General features: G+C 36.0%; 1 protein-coding gene across 4 annotated transcripts in view; it reads right to left on the bottom strand.

The window, feature by feature from the left end:
- SYBU (syntabulin) overlaps positions 1 to 15,848 on the bottom strand; it is a 72,289-nt gene that overhangs the window by 41,502 nt on the left and 14,939 nt on the right. For all 4 annotated transcript variants that reach the window (XM_012786300.3, XM_012786302.3, XM_020288994.2 and 1 more), the window contains one exon: positions 3,190 to 3,387. In XM_012786300.3, the coding sequence (XP_012641754.2) occupies positions 3,190 to 3,387 (198 nt within the window). The remainder of the gene's footprint in view (positions 1 to 3,189; positions 3,388 to 15,848) is intronic.

The following is a 15,848-nucleotide window of genomic DNA, read 5'->3' as shown; positions in this document are numbered from 1 at the left end:
CTATTTTAATAAGCTGGTATTGGTTTTAATGAGTCAATTTATTTTAAAAAAGTAGAGCGCGCACATCGAGAACTGAAGATCAGTTTTGGCTGAGGGGAGATGGTCGCTTGGAGCTACGGAGGAGGAAGAACATTATAACCTGAAAGAAGCATCTTCTTGTGTTTTAACAGATTATGTCTCCACATTTTATAAATTTTGGAGTCATCCAGGGGCCTCGCTTCCAGGATTTCCTCTCTTCATATTTACGAGACTGACAGGTTTATTCTGCTAAAAGTTCAGAGAACTATAGGTCACAGAGCAGATTTTTCTCAAATACAAAGAGCTTACTGTACAGAATTGGGTCTCATTCAAAAGCAGCACCAACTTTTTCAGTGATGATCTTGGAAATTTCAGGCAACTTAAAAAATAAACTTTAAGTATCCCTTTACCTTAGTTAAATACAAATAATAATAATAATAAAAAGATCACTGGGTGAAGACTATTTAGGTGATTTAAGCCTAAGAGCAAATAAATCAGAAGCAGCTAACAAAAGTGGTTGTTGTAGGGTCTGCCTTGGGGCAAGGGTTATTAAACTAGGATTCCTAAATCCTAATAAAGGAGACCCATGAAACTTCTGAATAGTATGTGATATTTTATGCGCATGGGCATTCTTGTGGAGTATGGGTCCATAGCCTTAACGATGCTCAAAAGATCCATGAATCTGGTTTTGTTTTCCTTCCTTCCTTCCGTCCTTCTTCCTTTTCTCCCCTGCAATTTCTTCATGCAGGCCTAACGCCATAATGATTCTCAGCAAGAAGAGTAGCTGATTTTTAGCAAATGAGTACCTTCTATAGGATTAGGGACTGGGTCAGTGTGAATTCTGTACGTATATATAGAGTTTTAAGTATCATTTTAACATATGATTACTCTTACTATGATTATTAGGATAAGCAAGGGCAATGTTAGTGTTAACTCACTTAAACTTGGTTTGTTCTGGCTGTACCACACTTGTCTCTTGTCTTACTGTTTCCTTGTATTGCCAACCCCATAAAGTGGTTCTAGAATGAGGTGGTGGGGGTGAGGGGAGATAAAAATAAAATAATTTCAGGTTGCATCCTTTCATGATGAAACTGACTTTTTCTTTGCAACCGATGAAGCTAATCCTATAGCCTACCTTTTTATTGAGGCCAACAAATGTTGACTGCACCCCTGATACACACCAGAGCCTGGGTGCTGGGAATATAAAAGGAGGATGACAGGGCTCCTGCTCTTCAAATCACGCCTCACATGTTAGAGAAACAGAGTCTACCGGTTATTTACACCCAGGTCAAAAGAAAATTGAGAACATTTCTCCAAAGAAGATGCACAAATGCTCAATAAGTACATGAAAAGATGCTCACCTTCATTAACAATTAGGGAAATATGAACCCAAATGTACGAGATACCACTTCACATCATTAGAATGGCTATAATCAAACACAGATAATAGCAGGCGTTAACAAGGATGTGGGGAAATTGGAACCCGTATACATTGCTGGTAGGAATGTAAAATGGAGCAGTCATTTTGAAAAGCAGTCTGGCAGTTCCTCAAAAAGTTCAACATAGAAGTTATCATATGACCCAGCAATTTCATTCCTAGGTATATACTCAACGAAAAATGTTCACACAAAACTTGTATGTCAACACTCATAATGCCATTATCCATAATAGCCAGAAAGTGGAAATGACCCAAATGTTCATTAACTGATGACTGAATAAATAAATCATTGTATATTACCATACTAAAATAAGATGTTAATAGTAGGGGAAGCTGGAGGGAATGGCAGTGAGGAGGTTTATGGGAACTCTCTACACTATTGGCTTAATTTTTCTATAAACCTAAAATTGCTTAAAACAAAATAGTCTATTTTAAAATATGATATAGCCATACAATGCAATACTACTCAGCCATAAAAAGGAATGAACTGCCGATATATGCTATATTGGTGAACCCTGAAAACAATATTCTAACTTAAATAAGCCATACACAAAAGGCCACACATTATATAATTCCATTTGTTTGAGATGTCCAGATTAGGAAAATCTATACAGACAAAGGGAAAATTAATGTCTGCCAGGGACTGGGGGAAAGAAAGAAATGAGAGTGACTGCTAATGAGTATGAGGTATCCTTTTGGAGATGATAAAATTTTAAAATAGTGATGATTGCACAAGTTTGAATAGACTAAAAACTACTGAATTGTACACTTTAACGGGGTTAATTTTATGGTGTATAAATTATATCTGAATTTTTAGAAAAAGATAATAGACCTAAGGAAGGGAAGAAGGCAGTCCTGGTCCTTGTGTATACAAGGTAATGGTTTTATTTCTTGGTTTTATTTCTTGTACAATCCCCATCCTTCTCTTTTTAGGGTGTCTTTACTTCCCCATTGTGTATCATTCCTTTTCTTTTACATATTATTCCCAAGTGGGAGACTGCTAACAAATTCATCCTGACTAATGTTCATCAGATGCCATTGATAGAGGATTTCTTTTTCATATAGTTTAAGATTTGCTCTGCGACAAAATAACATTCTCTTTGGTTTATCAAAGCAAGACCTTAAGAATAATCCATTATATGTTGTGCATACAGATGATTCAGGAAGAACAAAAGCAGACAGAGATGCCAGCATTCGATGGAAGAGGACACAAGACTATGCCTTGGCCCCATCAAAATAAAACTATCTGTAGTTCCTTGTACAATAATATTACCGCCAAACAAAAACTAGAAGACAAATGTAAGGAATGAGGACTCATGCAAGCCATCAATCTGCCTTTCCAGGCCCATAAATATGTATAGTATGCCTATGGATGTTAAAAGAATGCAATGTAGAGGATGTCTCCCCATGCCAATGCTCATGGCCTTTTACTTTAAGGTTATCACTTTAGTTTTTCTATAAACTATATTTGTGTATATATTTTATATATAGATATTTCTGAGACACAAAGTATTAACATAATGCAGATTGTAAGAATTGACTTTTTCTGATGCTTATGGCATTTCGTTCATTGTAATAATTATCTCCATTTTGCCTCATAGTTTCTAGTATTTTGTAATTATAGGACATCAGTATTAGTGATCCCTTACTCAATATACAGGTGTTTTGTTTCAAATGTGAAATCGCTCCAGTCATCTTGCTCTGATAAAAACATGAGGAGTAAGTATACTGACCTGGCTTCACAAGGCCTGATTTTGATTCCTTCTTATGTCGAGCTGACTGAATGCTTCCCTCGCCAACCATTCCAATTGTGCACTTCTTTCTGGTAAAATCTTCATCACTTCCAGGGCAAAAGCCAATGGGGCTGTTTCCAGCATCTGAAGGCGTCTTCACAGGAGATACTGACTGGCTACTAGGACAGCCTGTGTCATCTAGAAAAATAGGAATTGATAAGTGTTTAATGAGGAAGAGGAAATCAATGATGGCAAAGAAAAGCCATGCAGTGCACCACATGCACACATGCATGAACACACGTGTGCCCACATGTGTACTCTGCTTCTGAAGCCCCAGATTAACAGCTGGGGATGACTCTCCTTCAATGACTCTCCTATTTTTCCATATTTTGGCCATTCATGTTCCCAAAGAAAATGTAGACTATTTTAAGACAGTATTTTAAGGCAAAACTGAATAAGTTTTTTGATCACAACTATTTTGGTAATACTTATCTTGTGAACACATAAAGAGAAATTGGCAACAGAAATGAACAGAAACTTCTCCAAAGAAGACAGAATAAGGGCCTGCAAACATATAAAAATATGCTCAACATCTCTAATCATTAGAGAAATGCAAATCAAAACCACAATGAGATATCACCTAACCCCAGTGAGAATGGCCTGTATCAAGAAATCCCATAACAACAAATGCTGGTGAGGATGTGGAGAGACAGGAACACTCTTACACTACTGGTGGGACTGCAAATTAGTGTAACCTTTGTGGAAAAGAATTTGGAGTACCTCAAAGAGCTAAAAATAGAAATACCATTTGATCCAGCAATAGCACTACTGTCATCTACCCAAAAGAACATAAGACATTCTATTGTAAAGACATTTGCACCAGAATGTTTATGGCAGCACAATTCACTATTGCAAGGACATGGAAACAACCCAAGTGCCTGTCAATTCATGAGTGGATAATTAAAATTTGGTATATGTTCACAATGGAATATTACTCAATCCTAAGAAACGACAGCGAGCTAGCACCGCTTATACTATCCTGGATTAAGCTTAAGCCCATTATCCAAAGTGAGGTGACGCAAGATCAGGAAAATGGGCTCCACATGTACTCGCCATCAAATTGGCATTGATTGATTAAAATTATGGTATTCAAATGGTGGTGGTGTTCACCAGGGATTCGGTGGAAGGGAGGGTAGACCCACATCTTAGGGATGTGGTGAGCATTGTGAAGGAGAAAGGCATACCTCTAACCATTCCTAGCAAGAGGCAAAGATATAAAATGTAACCCAAAAGTCAAACAACAACAACAACAAAACATTTATTGGGTGTTGAGCAGGTGGGAGGGGAGAGAAGGGGATGGGTGTGTACTTACACAATGAGTGCGACACGTCCACCTGGGGGATGGACACGCTTGAAGCTTTGACTTGAGGGGGGAGGGAGGCAAGGGCAATATATGTAACCTTAACAACATTTGTACGCCCATAATATGATGGGGAAAAAAAGATATGTCTGTTTTAACACTTTATATGATATAATTTTGGGTCATATCTGTTCATAAACTTTCAGATGGAATTAGTAAAAAGAAGTTCACCCAAACAACTCAGGATCATTCGTGTGAACTCTTTAGAGTTGGTTATGTTAGAAAAATAAAGTTACTTGAATATTATTGACCACACCCAGTTTTGGATCAATTGGCCCATCAATTGGTTAATAGACTTTCATAGATAACCCATCTGGCTTTGGGAATTCAGAGAAGCAAAAAGAAGTGATTCTGTTTTATCACATGTAGCAACCAGAAATACATCAATCATATATATTGTGGTCTAGAGTAAACTAGTAATATTAAAATGATATTCAGATTAGAAGCATTCCCTAAACTTTCCAGGTACAGATTATTACCAGGGTCATTATTGTAAGATAATATGCATGATATGAAGTGACCTGTAGATGCTTACCAAGCAAACAGGGAAGTTATACTGCTGACTCCTATAAATGCTTTCCACATTTATTAAAGTATTTATAATGGTTGGTTGATTCATTTATACTTTCATGAGGAGAACTGCATTGTAATTTAAAGCCAAATCAATATTACTTAAAAGTATGCCTACTCAAACTGATCAGTTAGTGGTAAATTTTCATTACCAAATAATTCTTTATTATATGAAAATATTTTGATGCCAGAGTTACTTTAACTAATTAGACAAAAGAATGAATAAAGACATCTAGCCTTTAAGACTATTTCATTTTTAAGAATATTAAGGGAACTAAAATAATCTGCCATCTATCAAAGCTTATTTTAAAACTCCACAACTTGAATAAAGATAGAAACAGAATAAGGCCTGAATAAAATATACTGAAAAGAACTGCTTCATTTTTGGCCTTTATATCATTTTTTATTATGAAATATCCCAGTACCTGGAACAAAGTGTACTTGGCACTAATAAAAGGACTTATTTCTCTTGATAATCCTTTTTTGACTTTTGGATGTATGAAGTGTACATAGTACCTCCAAGGTCTGTTTTTGGAAGTAAATGTTTTTTAGTATACTGTTCATGCCTGTCATCTTTAGGCTCTTTCAAACATGCTCTTAAGTATATTCTTTCTGAACTCCGGAAGAAACCCTGGCCCTGAATTACCCAAGTGATGAGAACCCATCTTTGCTGCTACTGTCAGCTATGTCATTGCTCACTGTCCTTGCCTTTTCTTTACATTTTCGTGCTGCATGCTTCAATCCAAAGAAATCTGAGCTCCTTTTTAAAGGTGCAAAGCTGCTAATTACTCAGACAAATTGCAGCAATTTTACAAGGCTCAACAATTTTGTACATTGCCTCAGGAGAGCCCTTCTTTCTTGATTTCTATCTCAAAGCAGATAAAATGGATGAGGTCTAATCATTCAAAATTACCTGTTGCCTTTAAAATTATTTCCTTTTGAGTCACGTCCATAGGTTACTTCTTTTGAAAGTGAGATGTCTCAAATAAGTAAAAATCCATGCTGCAGAATGTCCACCTTAAAAAAGTCATTTTTCTTGAAAGCGCTCAGACTTAATTTTATCAAAGGATAAAATTAAACAATTTCCAGTATTGGAAAATGTTGTCAAAATGACACTTTTGGTTCTATTGCCATTTTTCTGGAGTTAAATAAGAATGAGTATGTACACATCACGTTTTCAGTACTAGCAATTTTAAGGATTAAGTGCTGGGATCTGGTTAAAAATTGGGAACTGAAATTAATTGGAGTGATGGCAGTGTGGAAAAGGCAGTAGCAGTCTTCTACCTGGAGTGTGGTGCCTCACCTGTCATCTATATTTACAGCTGGGATCTCAGGAAGCAGGAATTGAGAAGGTTACTACCTAAATAAATCTTGAGCTTTGGGGATGTCTTACAGTATTTAAATCACTACATAAACATTTCTTAACTGTCTACTATTGTGCTTCACACTGAGGGGGGGACAATAGGAATGTAAGACATGGTCTTTCATTGGTTAGATAAATATGTATCAAGTCCTGGCACTGCAACAGCCCCAGGCTCTGTACCCAGCTTCCATCCTGATGGGGCTTATAAATAAGCTAAAAAGAGTTGGATATATATCATTTAGAATGCATAGTTCTCATAAACTGGCAAGTCTATTAAAGTAAATCTATACCCAAGAAAATCGGTGCATTATCAGAGAAGCCTGGGATGTTTGCCTGTTTTGTCTAATGGGACCAACATTAACAAAGGAATCTAGTTTCAGAAAGGGTAGGGCAATTAATTTCCCCACTACAAAGGGCACACTTTAGGTTATTCGAAGTAAGACCCCAGCAAAGGCACAGAGCTTCAAGTGCCAGAGAGTAATCTGGTCGTCCACGGCACCTGAGGTATTTTCCTTTGTGCAGGACTGAAGAAGTGGTTATCTTTTTAGTAAATCCTATCTAGGGCTTCTTCTCTTCTCTATCTCCCCCTAAAGAGGGGGAGGGGCCTCTTCATGGCCACAGTTGGAAGCTGACCACTAGTTCAAATGAAGATAATACTCCTTTTCAAAATTCTATGTAAAATATTCTTAGTTCACATTTACTCTGAGATTCTTTTTATTTCTTCTCTTCTCCCCTTCCCCTACTCTGAGATTCTAAGAATAGTAAAGGCAAGCTGATGTTTTTTGACTTCATATTTAATCTTATTATGTGCTAAACTACATGTGGAACAAGCGCTTATAGAAGAAATTTATTTATTAAATCTGCTTCAGTTAAACTATTTGAGGTTGCTTTCTGCTTCTTGCTGCTACTCTGACTGCTAAATTTTCTCTGTAGAATTTATAGATTTATAAATACAATATTTACAGTTCTAGGCTTTATTGAGTTATTTTAATTTAAATAAATTATCAATGACAAAGATTTCTAATATGTCACCATGAAGAAACTGTTTCTGGGCAGGAAATGGCAGAATTCTGGAATGATTTGCCCAAAAAGTGTAGGATATTTCAAATTTTCCAGAATACCTGACAAAAAAAGAACATTTCAGTTTTGGTTTTGCCATAGGGAAGCTTTGCTCCAAGGTTTTAGGAAGAAGATGTGCAAGATTGTTAGTCTACTGGAGAGAAAGGAATCTGAAACACACACACATAAACACACACACCTCTTACAAAGTATAACTTCATTTTTTAAAAAACAGGAACACATTACATGTTTTAAACAGTGTGATCCATTTGAGAATATGGGATAATTTCCTTCTGGGGTTCACTATTTTAAAGTCCATTTAAGACAGGACCAAGATGACTCTTGGTAGAAGATGATGTAAAAGTTATCTTCATCGAGGCCACATCTAACTGATCATCTTCAACAGTGAAGGAGATTAATTTACATTTCCTCCTCAATTTATATTAAGAAATAGGTTCTTTTGTTGTTGTTCTAGTTCATTTGCTTATAATCTGTCAACACACAGAATTAAGGATAATAGAAAGAATACTCACAGATTGTGGAAACTGCAGAAGCTGTGGTCTATCTAAAGTATCATAAAAAACTATTCCATATACCTATGGAATAGTTTCCAAATTGTTGTTAAGGAAAAAAGAAAAAGATGCTAAGGACTACAAAGACTGATAGGGTCAGGTACAGTGACTCATGCCTATAATACCAGCACTCTGAGAGGCTAAAGCAGAAGGATCCCTTGAGGCATGAAGTTCAAGAGCAGCCTGGGCAACATAGAGAAACCTCATCTCTAAAAAAAAACAAATTAAAAAAAATATATATATATTTTAGCTGGAAGTGGTGGTGAGTGCCTATAGCCTATAATACTAGCTACTGGGGAAATAGGGAGGCTGAGGCAGGAGGACTGCTTGAACCCAGGAGTTTGAGTCTGCTGTGAGCTATGATCTCATCACCGCCCTATAATCTCTATGACAGAGTGAGGTCCTTTCTCAAAAAAAAAAGAAAGAGAAAAAAGACAGATGGGCAAAATATTAACAGATAGCTACTATAATTTGTAGGCTGAATGTTCTTAAAAATTTTATTTTATTTTTTCTTTCTCTTTACAAGCTCTTTGAGACATGAAATATACTTTATAATTATGTAATTACTCTATTTATAATTCTGGAAAATATGTGTCTAAGTAGGTTTTAAAATAATTTAAATATTTTAAGTGTACTAAAGGAACTTGCTAAATTAAAGAAAATCTGTCGAGGTTGTCAAAAATTTAATTTAATTTTTAAATTATGAAACTAATAATTCTCATTGTGAGAAATCTGAAGTACAGAAGAGTTATAAAGAAGAAAATAAATACTAATATTTGTCCTACAATTGTGTTACCAGAAAAAATATTTAATACTTTAGCATATTTCATTAGTTTTTTTATGAATATAGTTTACTTGCCAGATTATTTTGTTTTATCAAAATTTCAAAACATAGACAGTTACATTACTCTGTCATTGAAAATTTCTCCCCAGAACTTGTTAATTAGAAAGACTAATTCAACACAAAGGGGCCCCAATGATCGACACTGAAATAATTTGAGCATCAAAAAGAATAATAAATGCAAATGACTTAAACCACTGGATGTATAAAAAAATCCATGAGTTCACAGTCATACAAAAAAAAAAATAAAAATAAAAAAAGAGAGAGAAAGGGCCCTTGTACCCCCCCAAATTCCCAGCTCACTGGAAATCACTGAAAGTGATCCAGAGACCAATTCTTTATATTGAAAATTGGCAATTAAAAGGAAAGAAAGAATTAGTAAATATCCTTATAGTAAAAAGTATTCCTATACAAATAGCATTTGTATAGCATGAGGTAACTGAAATACCTCATTGATATTGGCAAGTTCATTGTTACAGAATCATTCTGGTTAATGAAAGCAGATGGAATAACAGAAACAGAAAATTACTATTTTGCAACCTCTAATGAAATGATTGATTTAGGCAACAAACATAATGGATGAAACCATTACACAAAAGGCTAGAAGAGAGTTTACAGTGGAGGAACCAGGCCTTACCCAAATATGCCCACTAAGTATTCTTAGTCACCAACAGTGGGACAACAGACCTTATGTACCTTCTGATGTGATGTGAGATGAAGCACACAGCACTACTTATTAAGTATTCTAGCCAGAAAAAAATTTGCCCCATATCTAATCAAGGCTTTAAAGCTAATGTCTACCTTATAAAATATATAGAGAATAGAGTAATGAGTTAAATTAGGGATTGGTGAACTGTAGCCTGCAGGCCAAATTTGAACCGCTGCCTGTTTTTCTAAATGAAATGTTATTAGAACACAGCCATGCCCAACCCTTTACAAATTGTCTATGGTGGCTTTCGAACTACAATATCAGAGTTGAATAACTGCAATAGAAGCCATCTGGCCAGCAAAGTCGAAAATATTTACTATCTATCTGGCCCTTTACAGAAAAAGTTTGTTTACCTCTGGGTTAAATAATACCACGAGGAAGCAGACAGACATTTTTGAGACAATTGGGGATATTTCAATGTTCTCTATCATACCACACAATTATGTTAGTAGTGTTAATAATTAAAATGGCACTGTAATTATATAAGAAAATGTGAATTTTTTTTTTTTAGTAATGTATGCGGAAGTATATAGGTAGACATGAAATGACATGATGTCGGGAGATTTAAAGTGCTTCAGCAAAAAAAAAAAAACAACAACAAAAAGAAGAAGAAAATAAATAGACATAGCAAATACAGCAATGTCTTGCTATCATTTAATCTGCATAAGGTGCATAATGAGCACATGGGAGTTCACTGTGCCATTCTCTTTGTTGTTGAGTATGTTTTAAAAAATTTCAAAATATTTAATTTCTTGAAAACATTATTTTAAATGAGTACCTATTTAAAATAGATAATATGAACATACTATTTTTTTTTTTTTGAGACAGAATCTCACTCTATCACCTAGAGCTAGAGTGCAGTGGCATCATTATAGCTCAATGCAACCTCAAACTCCTAGGTTCAAGCAATCCTCCTGCCTGAGTCTCCTAAGTAGCTGAGACTACAGGTGCATGCCACCATGCCTGACTCATTTTTCCATTTTTTGTAGAAACAGGGTCCCTTTATTACTCAGGCTGGTCTCAAACTCCTGGACTCAAGCAATCCAACCTTGGCCTCCCAAAATACTAGGATTATAAGCATGAGCTACCATGCCCAGCCAGAACATGGCATTTGTAAAGATCAATGCCTTCTTGTAAGGGATTTTAGATTGTTTCAATTTTTCTATTATTAAAATTGCTTTATTAACACATTTTATAGATATATCTTTGGTCAAATCTTCAACTGATAATAGAATGTATGTTAATGGGATTTCTAAACCTTGCAAGAAGGCTGAGACAACTTATATTTGTATTATTGTTTGAGAGTGTCCTACTTATTAAATTTCTACCAGTTTTTAGTATTATATCATCTGCATTTTTCAAGTTAATAATTAAAAATGAATCTTGTATGTCTTAATTCACATGTATTTAATTATTAGTGAAGTTTAATGTCTTCATATATTCACTGGCCTTTTTTACTTTTTCTATGAATTGTTCATGTCCTTTGATAATTTCTCTGTTTAGGTGTTTAGCCTTACTGATTTGTAAAAAAATCCTTATATGTGAAAGGCATTAACACTTTGTCATATTTCAGTCAGTTTGTTGTTTGATTTTGACTTTATAATATTTCTGACATTCAAACTTTGTTCTGTTAAATCTCTCCATATGTTCCTTTGTGATTTCTTCCAATGCTTTCATGCTTAGAATGTCCTTTTTATAGAAAGATCAACTAAATATTTACATATACTTTCTCCCAGATATTTATAGTTTCACCTTTCATTTAAATTAAATCCATCTGGAATTCATTTGAAAATGTTGTGTTAAGGTTAGATGCTAACTTTGTTATTATTATTAGAATTTTAAGGAAATCTATACTTTCCACATTACTATGCAATTCTTTTATGATGAAAATTTGACAGCAATGAATACTTTATGTGTAATTTATATATTTTAAATTACTAGGATTGCCAAAAGCATGCATGTGTGTATTATAAATGTGTGTGTATTTTCTCATATTTAACAAAAATGCCTAATAACTAGTGCCATCAAACACATTTGTAAGTCCCTACTTAAAATCTTCTTGTACCAACTACATGTAAGAAGAAGAAGAAGACACCAAGTTCTAAATATTACAATTAAAATATTTCTTCAAAGTCCAAAAAGCACCTCTAAAACTTCTGGGTTCCCTTTTGAATTTAGATCTCAGAGAGTACACTGGTTTTCAAAAACAATTCCAGAAGACATACTTAAAAATAATATCAGGCGGAAGAAGTGCGGTTTTGTGCCGTAATGTCTTGAAACATTCAGTTATGGTTTGATGTTTAATGTTCAGCTGCATAATTTGGGGGGAAAATCATTGCTATTAAGGAAACCTTTTAAATTATATAGAGATCTAGGTGATTCTCATGAACAGCAAAAGCATTTCCTGACTACTTATTCATGCACTCAACAAATATTTACTGTGTATCTATTTATGTACCAGACTATTATAGCTTTTATTATCTTTATTACTCCAGGTACTGGCATTTCTGAAGATAGTTAAATGGTGACAGATAAAATGTCACAGCTTAAACTAATGATTAATCTGAGCCATGTGAACTCTTACCACACATCATTCAGTACATTCATATGGATGGAAAGGATATAGGTAACTAACATTTATTAAGTAACTGTCATGTGGCAAGCACACTAATTTTTATCACATAATTTTAATAATATGTTATAGTTGAGAAAACTGAGGCTCAGAGACATTAAGAATTTCATGATTACACAGCTAAGTAATTGACTCAGGATTCAAACTCACTTTTGTCTGACAACGTGCCTGTTTTACTCACCACCATAAGCTAGCTGTTTTCTAAAATTTTCTACTTACGTTTGTTCCAAGAGGAAACATCAGCAATTCTGGGAATGCCCAAATTAAAAACAGACAAAGGAAGCTGTTTGAAAAGAAGCCATCCCATAATAAGCAGACCACAAACATTTGAGGCAAGAAACTCTTTCTAGTTGTTTCCAGTATTCCTGCCTCAACATATGTAGCCATAAAAAAGCATGCCATTCAGATATTAATTTTGAATTCTAGATTTTCAATAACAAAATCTGAACTTCTATTCCTTCAGCTAATTTCAGCATCTTTCTGTAGTGAGAACTCGAGAATCTACAAGGCTGCCTCAGTACCAGTGGCCAGTGTTGAAGTGTAAGAATCTCATCCATTTATCCATCCATCCATTTATTTCTTCCACAATAATTACTGATTTCCTACTGTGTCAGGTATTCTAAATATTAAGAATATAATGATGAGCAAGACTCTAAGATCCTTGTCTACAAGTTCACATTCTAGTGATGAAAAGAAACAAACAAGATAAAAGATGGAGTACTACTCAGCTCTAAGAAACAACGGTGATATAGCACATTTTATATTTTCCTGGTTAGAGCTGGAACCCATACTACTAAGTGAAGTATCCCAAGAATGGAAAAACAAGCACCACATGTACTCACCAGCAAACTGGTATTAACTGAGCAGCACCTAAGTGTACACATAGGTACTACAGTAATAGGGTATAGGGCAGGTGGGAGGGGGGAGGGGGTGGGTATATACATACATAATGAGTGAGATGTGCACCATCTGGGGGATGGTCATGCTGGAGACTCAGACTTGTGGGGGGAAGGGGTAAAAGGGCATTTATTGAAACCTTAAAATCTATATACCCCCATAATATGCTGAAATAAAAAAAAAGAAGGCAATTACAGTAAAAAAAAAAAAAGACATCTTGGATTGTGATGTACTGTTAATGAAATAAACTGGGTGATATTATGCAGACTAGGTGGGAGGTAGGAAGGTACTTTCTTAGCTATGTTGTCATTGAAAGCTCCTGAACTGAGACCAAAAAATGAGAATACACTTATCATAGAAATGGCAAGGTAAAGAATTCCAGGCAGACAGAACAAGTGCAAAAAGCTCTGAGCCTGGAATATGGTGCATTGAGGAAACTGAAAGGAGGCCAGGAAAGCTGATGGGGAGAGAATGGTTGGTGATTAGGTTGAAGTAGTCCCAAGTAGTGTGGATTCTTGCCAGGAGTCATAACCATTAAGTTATCTTATGTGCTATGGAAGCCATAGTATGCATGAAGCATGACATGACAAAAATTTGGTTTGTGCTTATAAAGGAGAACAGATTGAATTAGTGATAATATAGCTAACTTTTATCAAGTGCCTACTAATTTACCAAGCACTGTTCTAGGCACTTAGCACAAGTCTTAATTAATCTAATATCCCTTTGAGACAGGCTCTATTGACATTCTAATTTGCAGGGGGCATACAAAACTAGCAGTAGTGTTTAAACCACCTGCCCAAGTTTGTAAAGGGTAGAGCTGTAGTATGAATTCAGATAACCTAACTCCAGAGCCTCCTTTTAACTACCATGTTGCATGGCCCCTTCAGGAATGAGGCAAATAAACCTATTTGGAGACCACCAACATAGTAGAAATGAGAGGTAATAGTGGTTTGACTCAGGTGGTAGCAGTGAAAATTGAGAAAGGTAGATGGATTTGAGATATATTTTGAAAAATCATTGAAATAATTTATGTGCAATAACGAAAAATAGGAAGGGATCCAGGAAGTCTTCTAGGTTTTTTTCTTAAACAAGTGAGTATACTGTAGGCATTTCTGAGTTAGAGAAAAATGGGTTTATGAGCATGTAGGAAGTGAAATCAAGAATTCTGATTTGATATGTTAAACTTGAGGCATAAATTCAACATGACATTGGAGATATGAAGTAGACACTCGGATAAGCAAGCCCAAAGCCCAGGGGAGAGGAGTGGAGCAACACCAGGTAGGGGATTTAAAGATACCTGGAGGCCTGGATGCAAGCCCTTGGGGAGGGTGGGAAGAGAAAGGGACCAACTAAGGTGACTGAGCTGTGACTTGGGAGGCATGAGGAATGCTCCAGGCATAGGATCACAGAAGCCAAGAAGGAAAATCTGTCCGAGGAGAAGGGCTTGTTCAACTGTGTTGACTCCTGCCGAGAAGTGAAGGAAAATGAGGGCAGACAAGGGGAAACAGTTAGACTTGCCAATATGGTCCCTCATGTGCTTGCAACAGCAAATTATGGAGACAGGATCTGGCAGCTTTTCTGTGAAGAGGAGCAGAGAAATGGTATGGCAGTTGCAAAGAGATAAATGGTCGGGAACAGCTTCTTTTTCTCGTAAAGATGTGGAGCGTATGTGTGCGCTGATGGAAATGAGTTTGTCAGAGGAACTCAAAGGAGCACCTCTCACTGAGACAAGTAACCTACATCTATAAAAAGGAAGTGGAGAGCGGAGTAGTTATTTAGTGAGTCCTTTCCTTGTTTCTTGGAGACAAAGTAATCATTTCACATATAAACATTCCCGGGATTTCTGAGCTATTTTGGAGCCTCAAGTGCGCCCATAAAAGTCACTCTAGTGAAGCCGTTGGCAGTGAAGGAAGACGTGAAGCCAGGTGAGGTAAGCGCTGTTTCTTCCGAGGACCTGGTGCTCTCTCCAAAACAAGGGCCTAGCACTTGGTCTCCTACCAAGTGTTGAGTTGGCTGATTTGTGTTAGCAGCCCCCAGAGGAGGAATTTGGAGGAGAAAATACCTTGCTCCAAATATTTACTGCAGTGTGAGTAATGAATCTACCTAGACATTTTGGAGAGGGAGGAGTTGATGCTGCAATTGGGAAACAGGGGCTACACCTGTCACCGCCTGCAGACAGGTGAGCCCTGGCACGTGGGTGGTGAATTTGTCAAGAAAGCTTTTATTTTTCCTGTCCTTTCTTTTGTGGGGTTATGATCTTTCTAAAATAAGCATCTTACAAATCTTTCTGACCTTCCCTCTCCTTAGCATTGTGGGTTTATTTGCAGTTTCTAGGTCATGCCTTTTTGAAGGCTCAGTTATTTTATTTTTTTAAGTTTTCCTGGTAGGAGAAGATGGAGGAGGGAGGGGAAGAACTAGGAGGATAGGAAGGGAAGAAGAGACAGACAGAAGGCAAGAAGCCATTTCTTAATCTGTTGAAAACCTTATAATAAGGAAACTCCAAACCACTCTAATGATACCTGAATTATAGTTAGCTTTCTTATAGCAATGTGTGTATTTCTCCCCTCTCTTCTGTATTTTACCACCTACAGAATAT

This window comes from Microcebus murinus, chromosome 7, assembly GCF_040939455.1.
Source record: "Microcebus murinus isolate Inina chromosome 7, M.murinus_Inina_mat1.0, whole genome shotgun sequence".
NCBI lineage: Eukaryota > Metazoa > Chordata > Mammalia > Primates > Cheirogaleidae > Microcebus > Microcebus murinus.
This window is presented reverse-complemented; position numbering and strand designations above follow the sequence as displayed.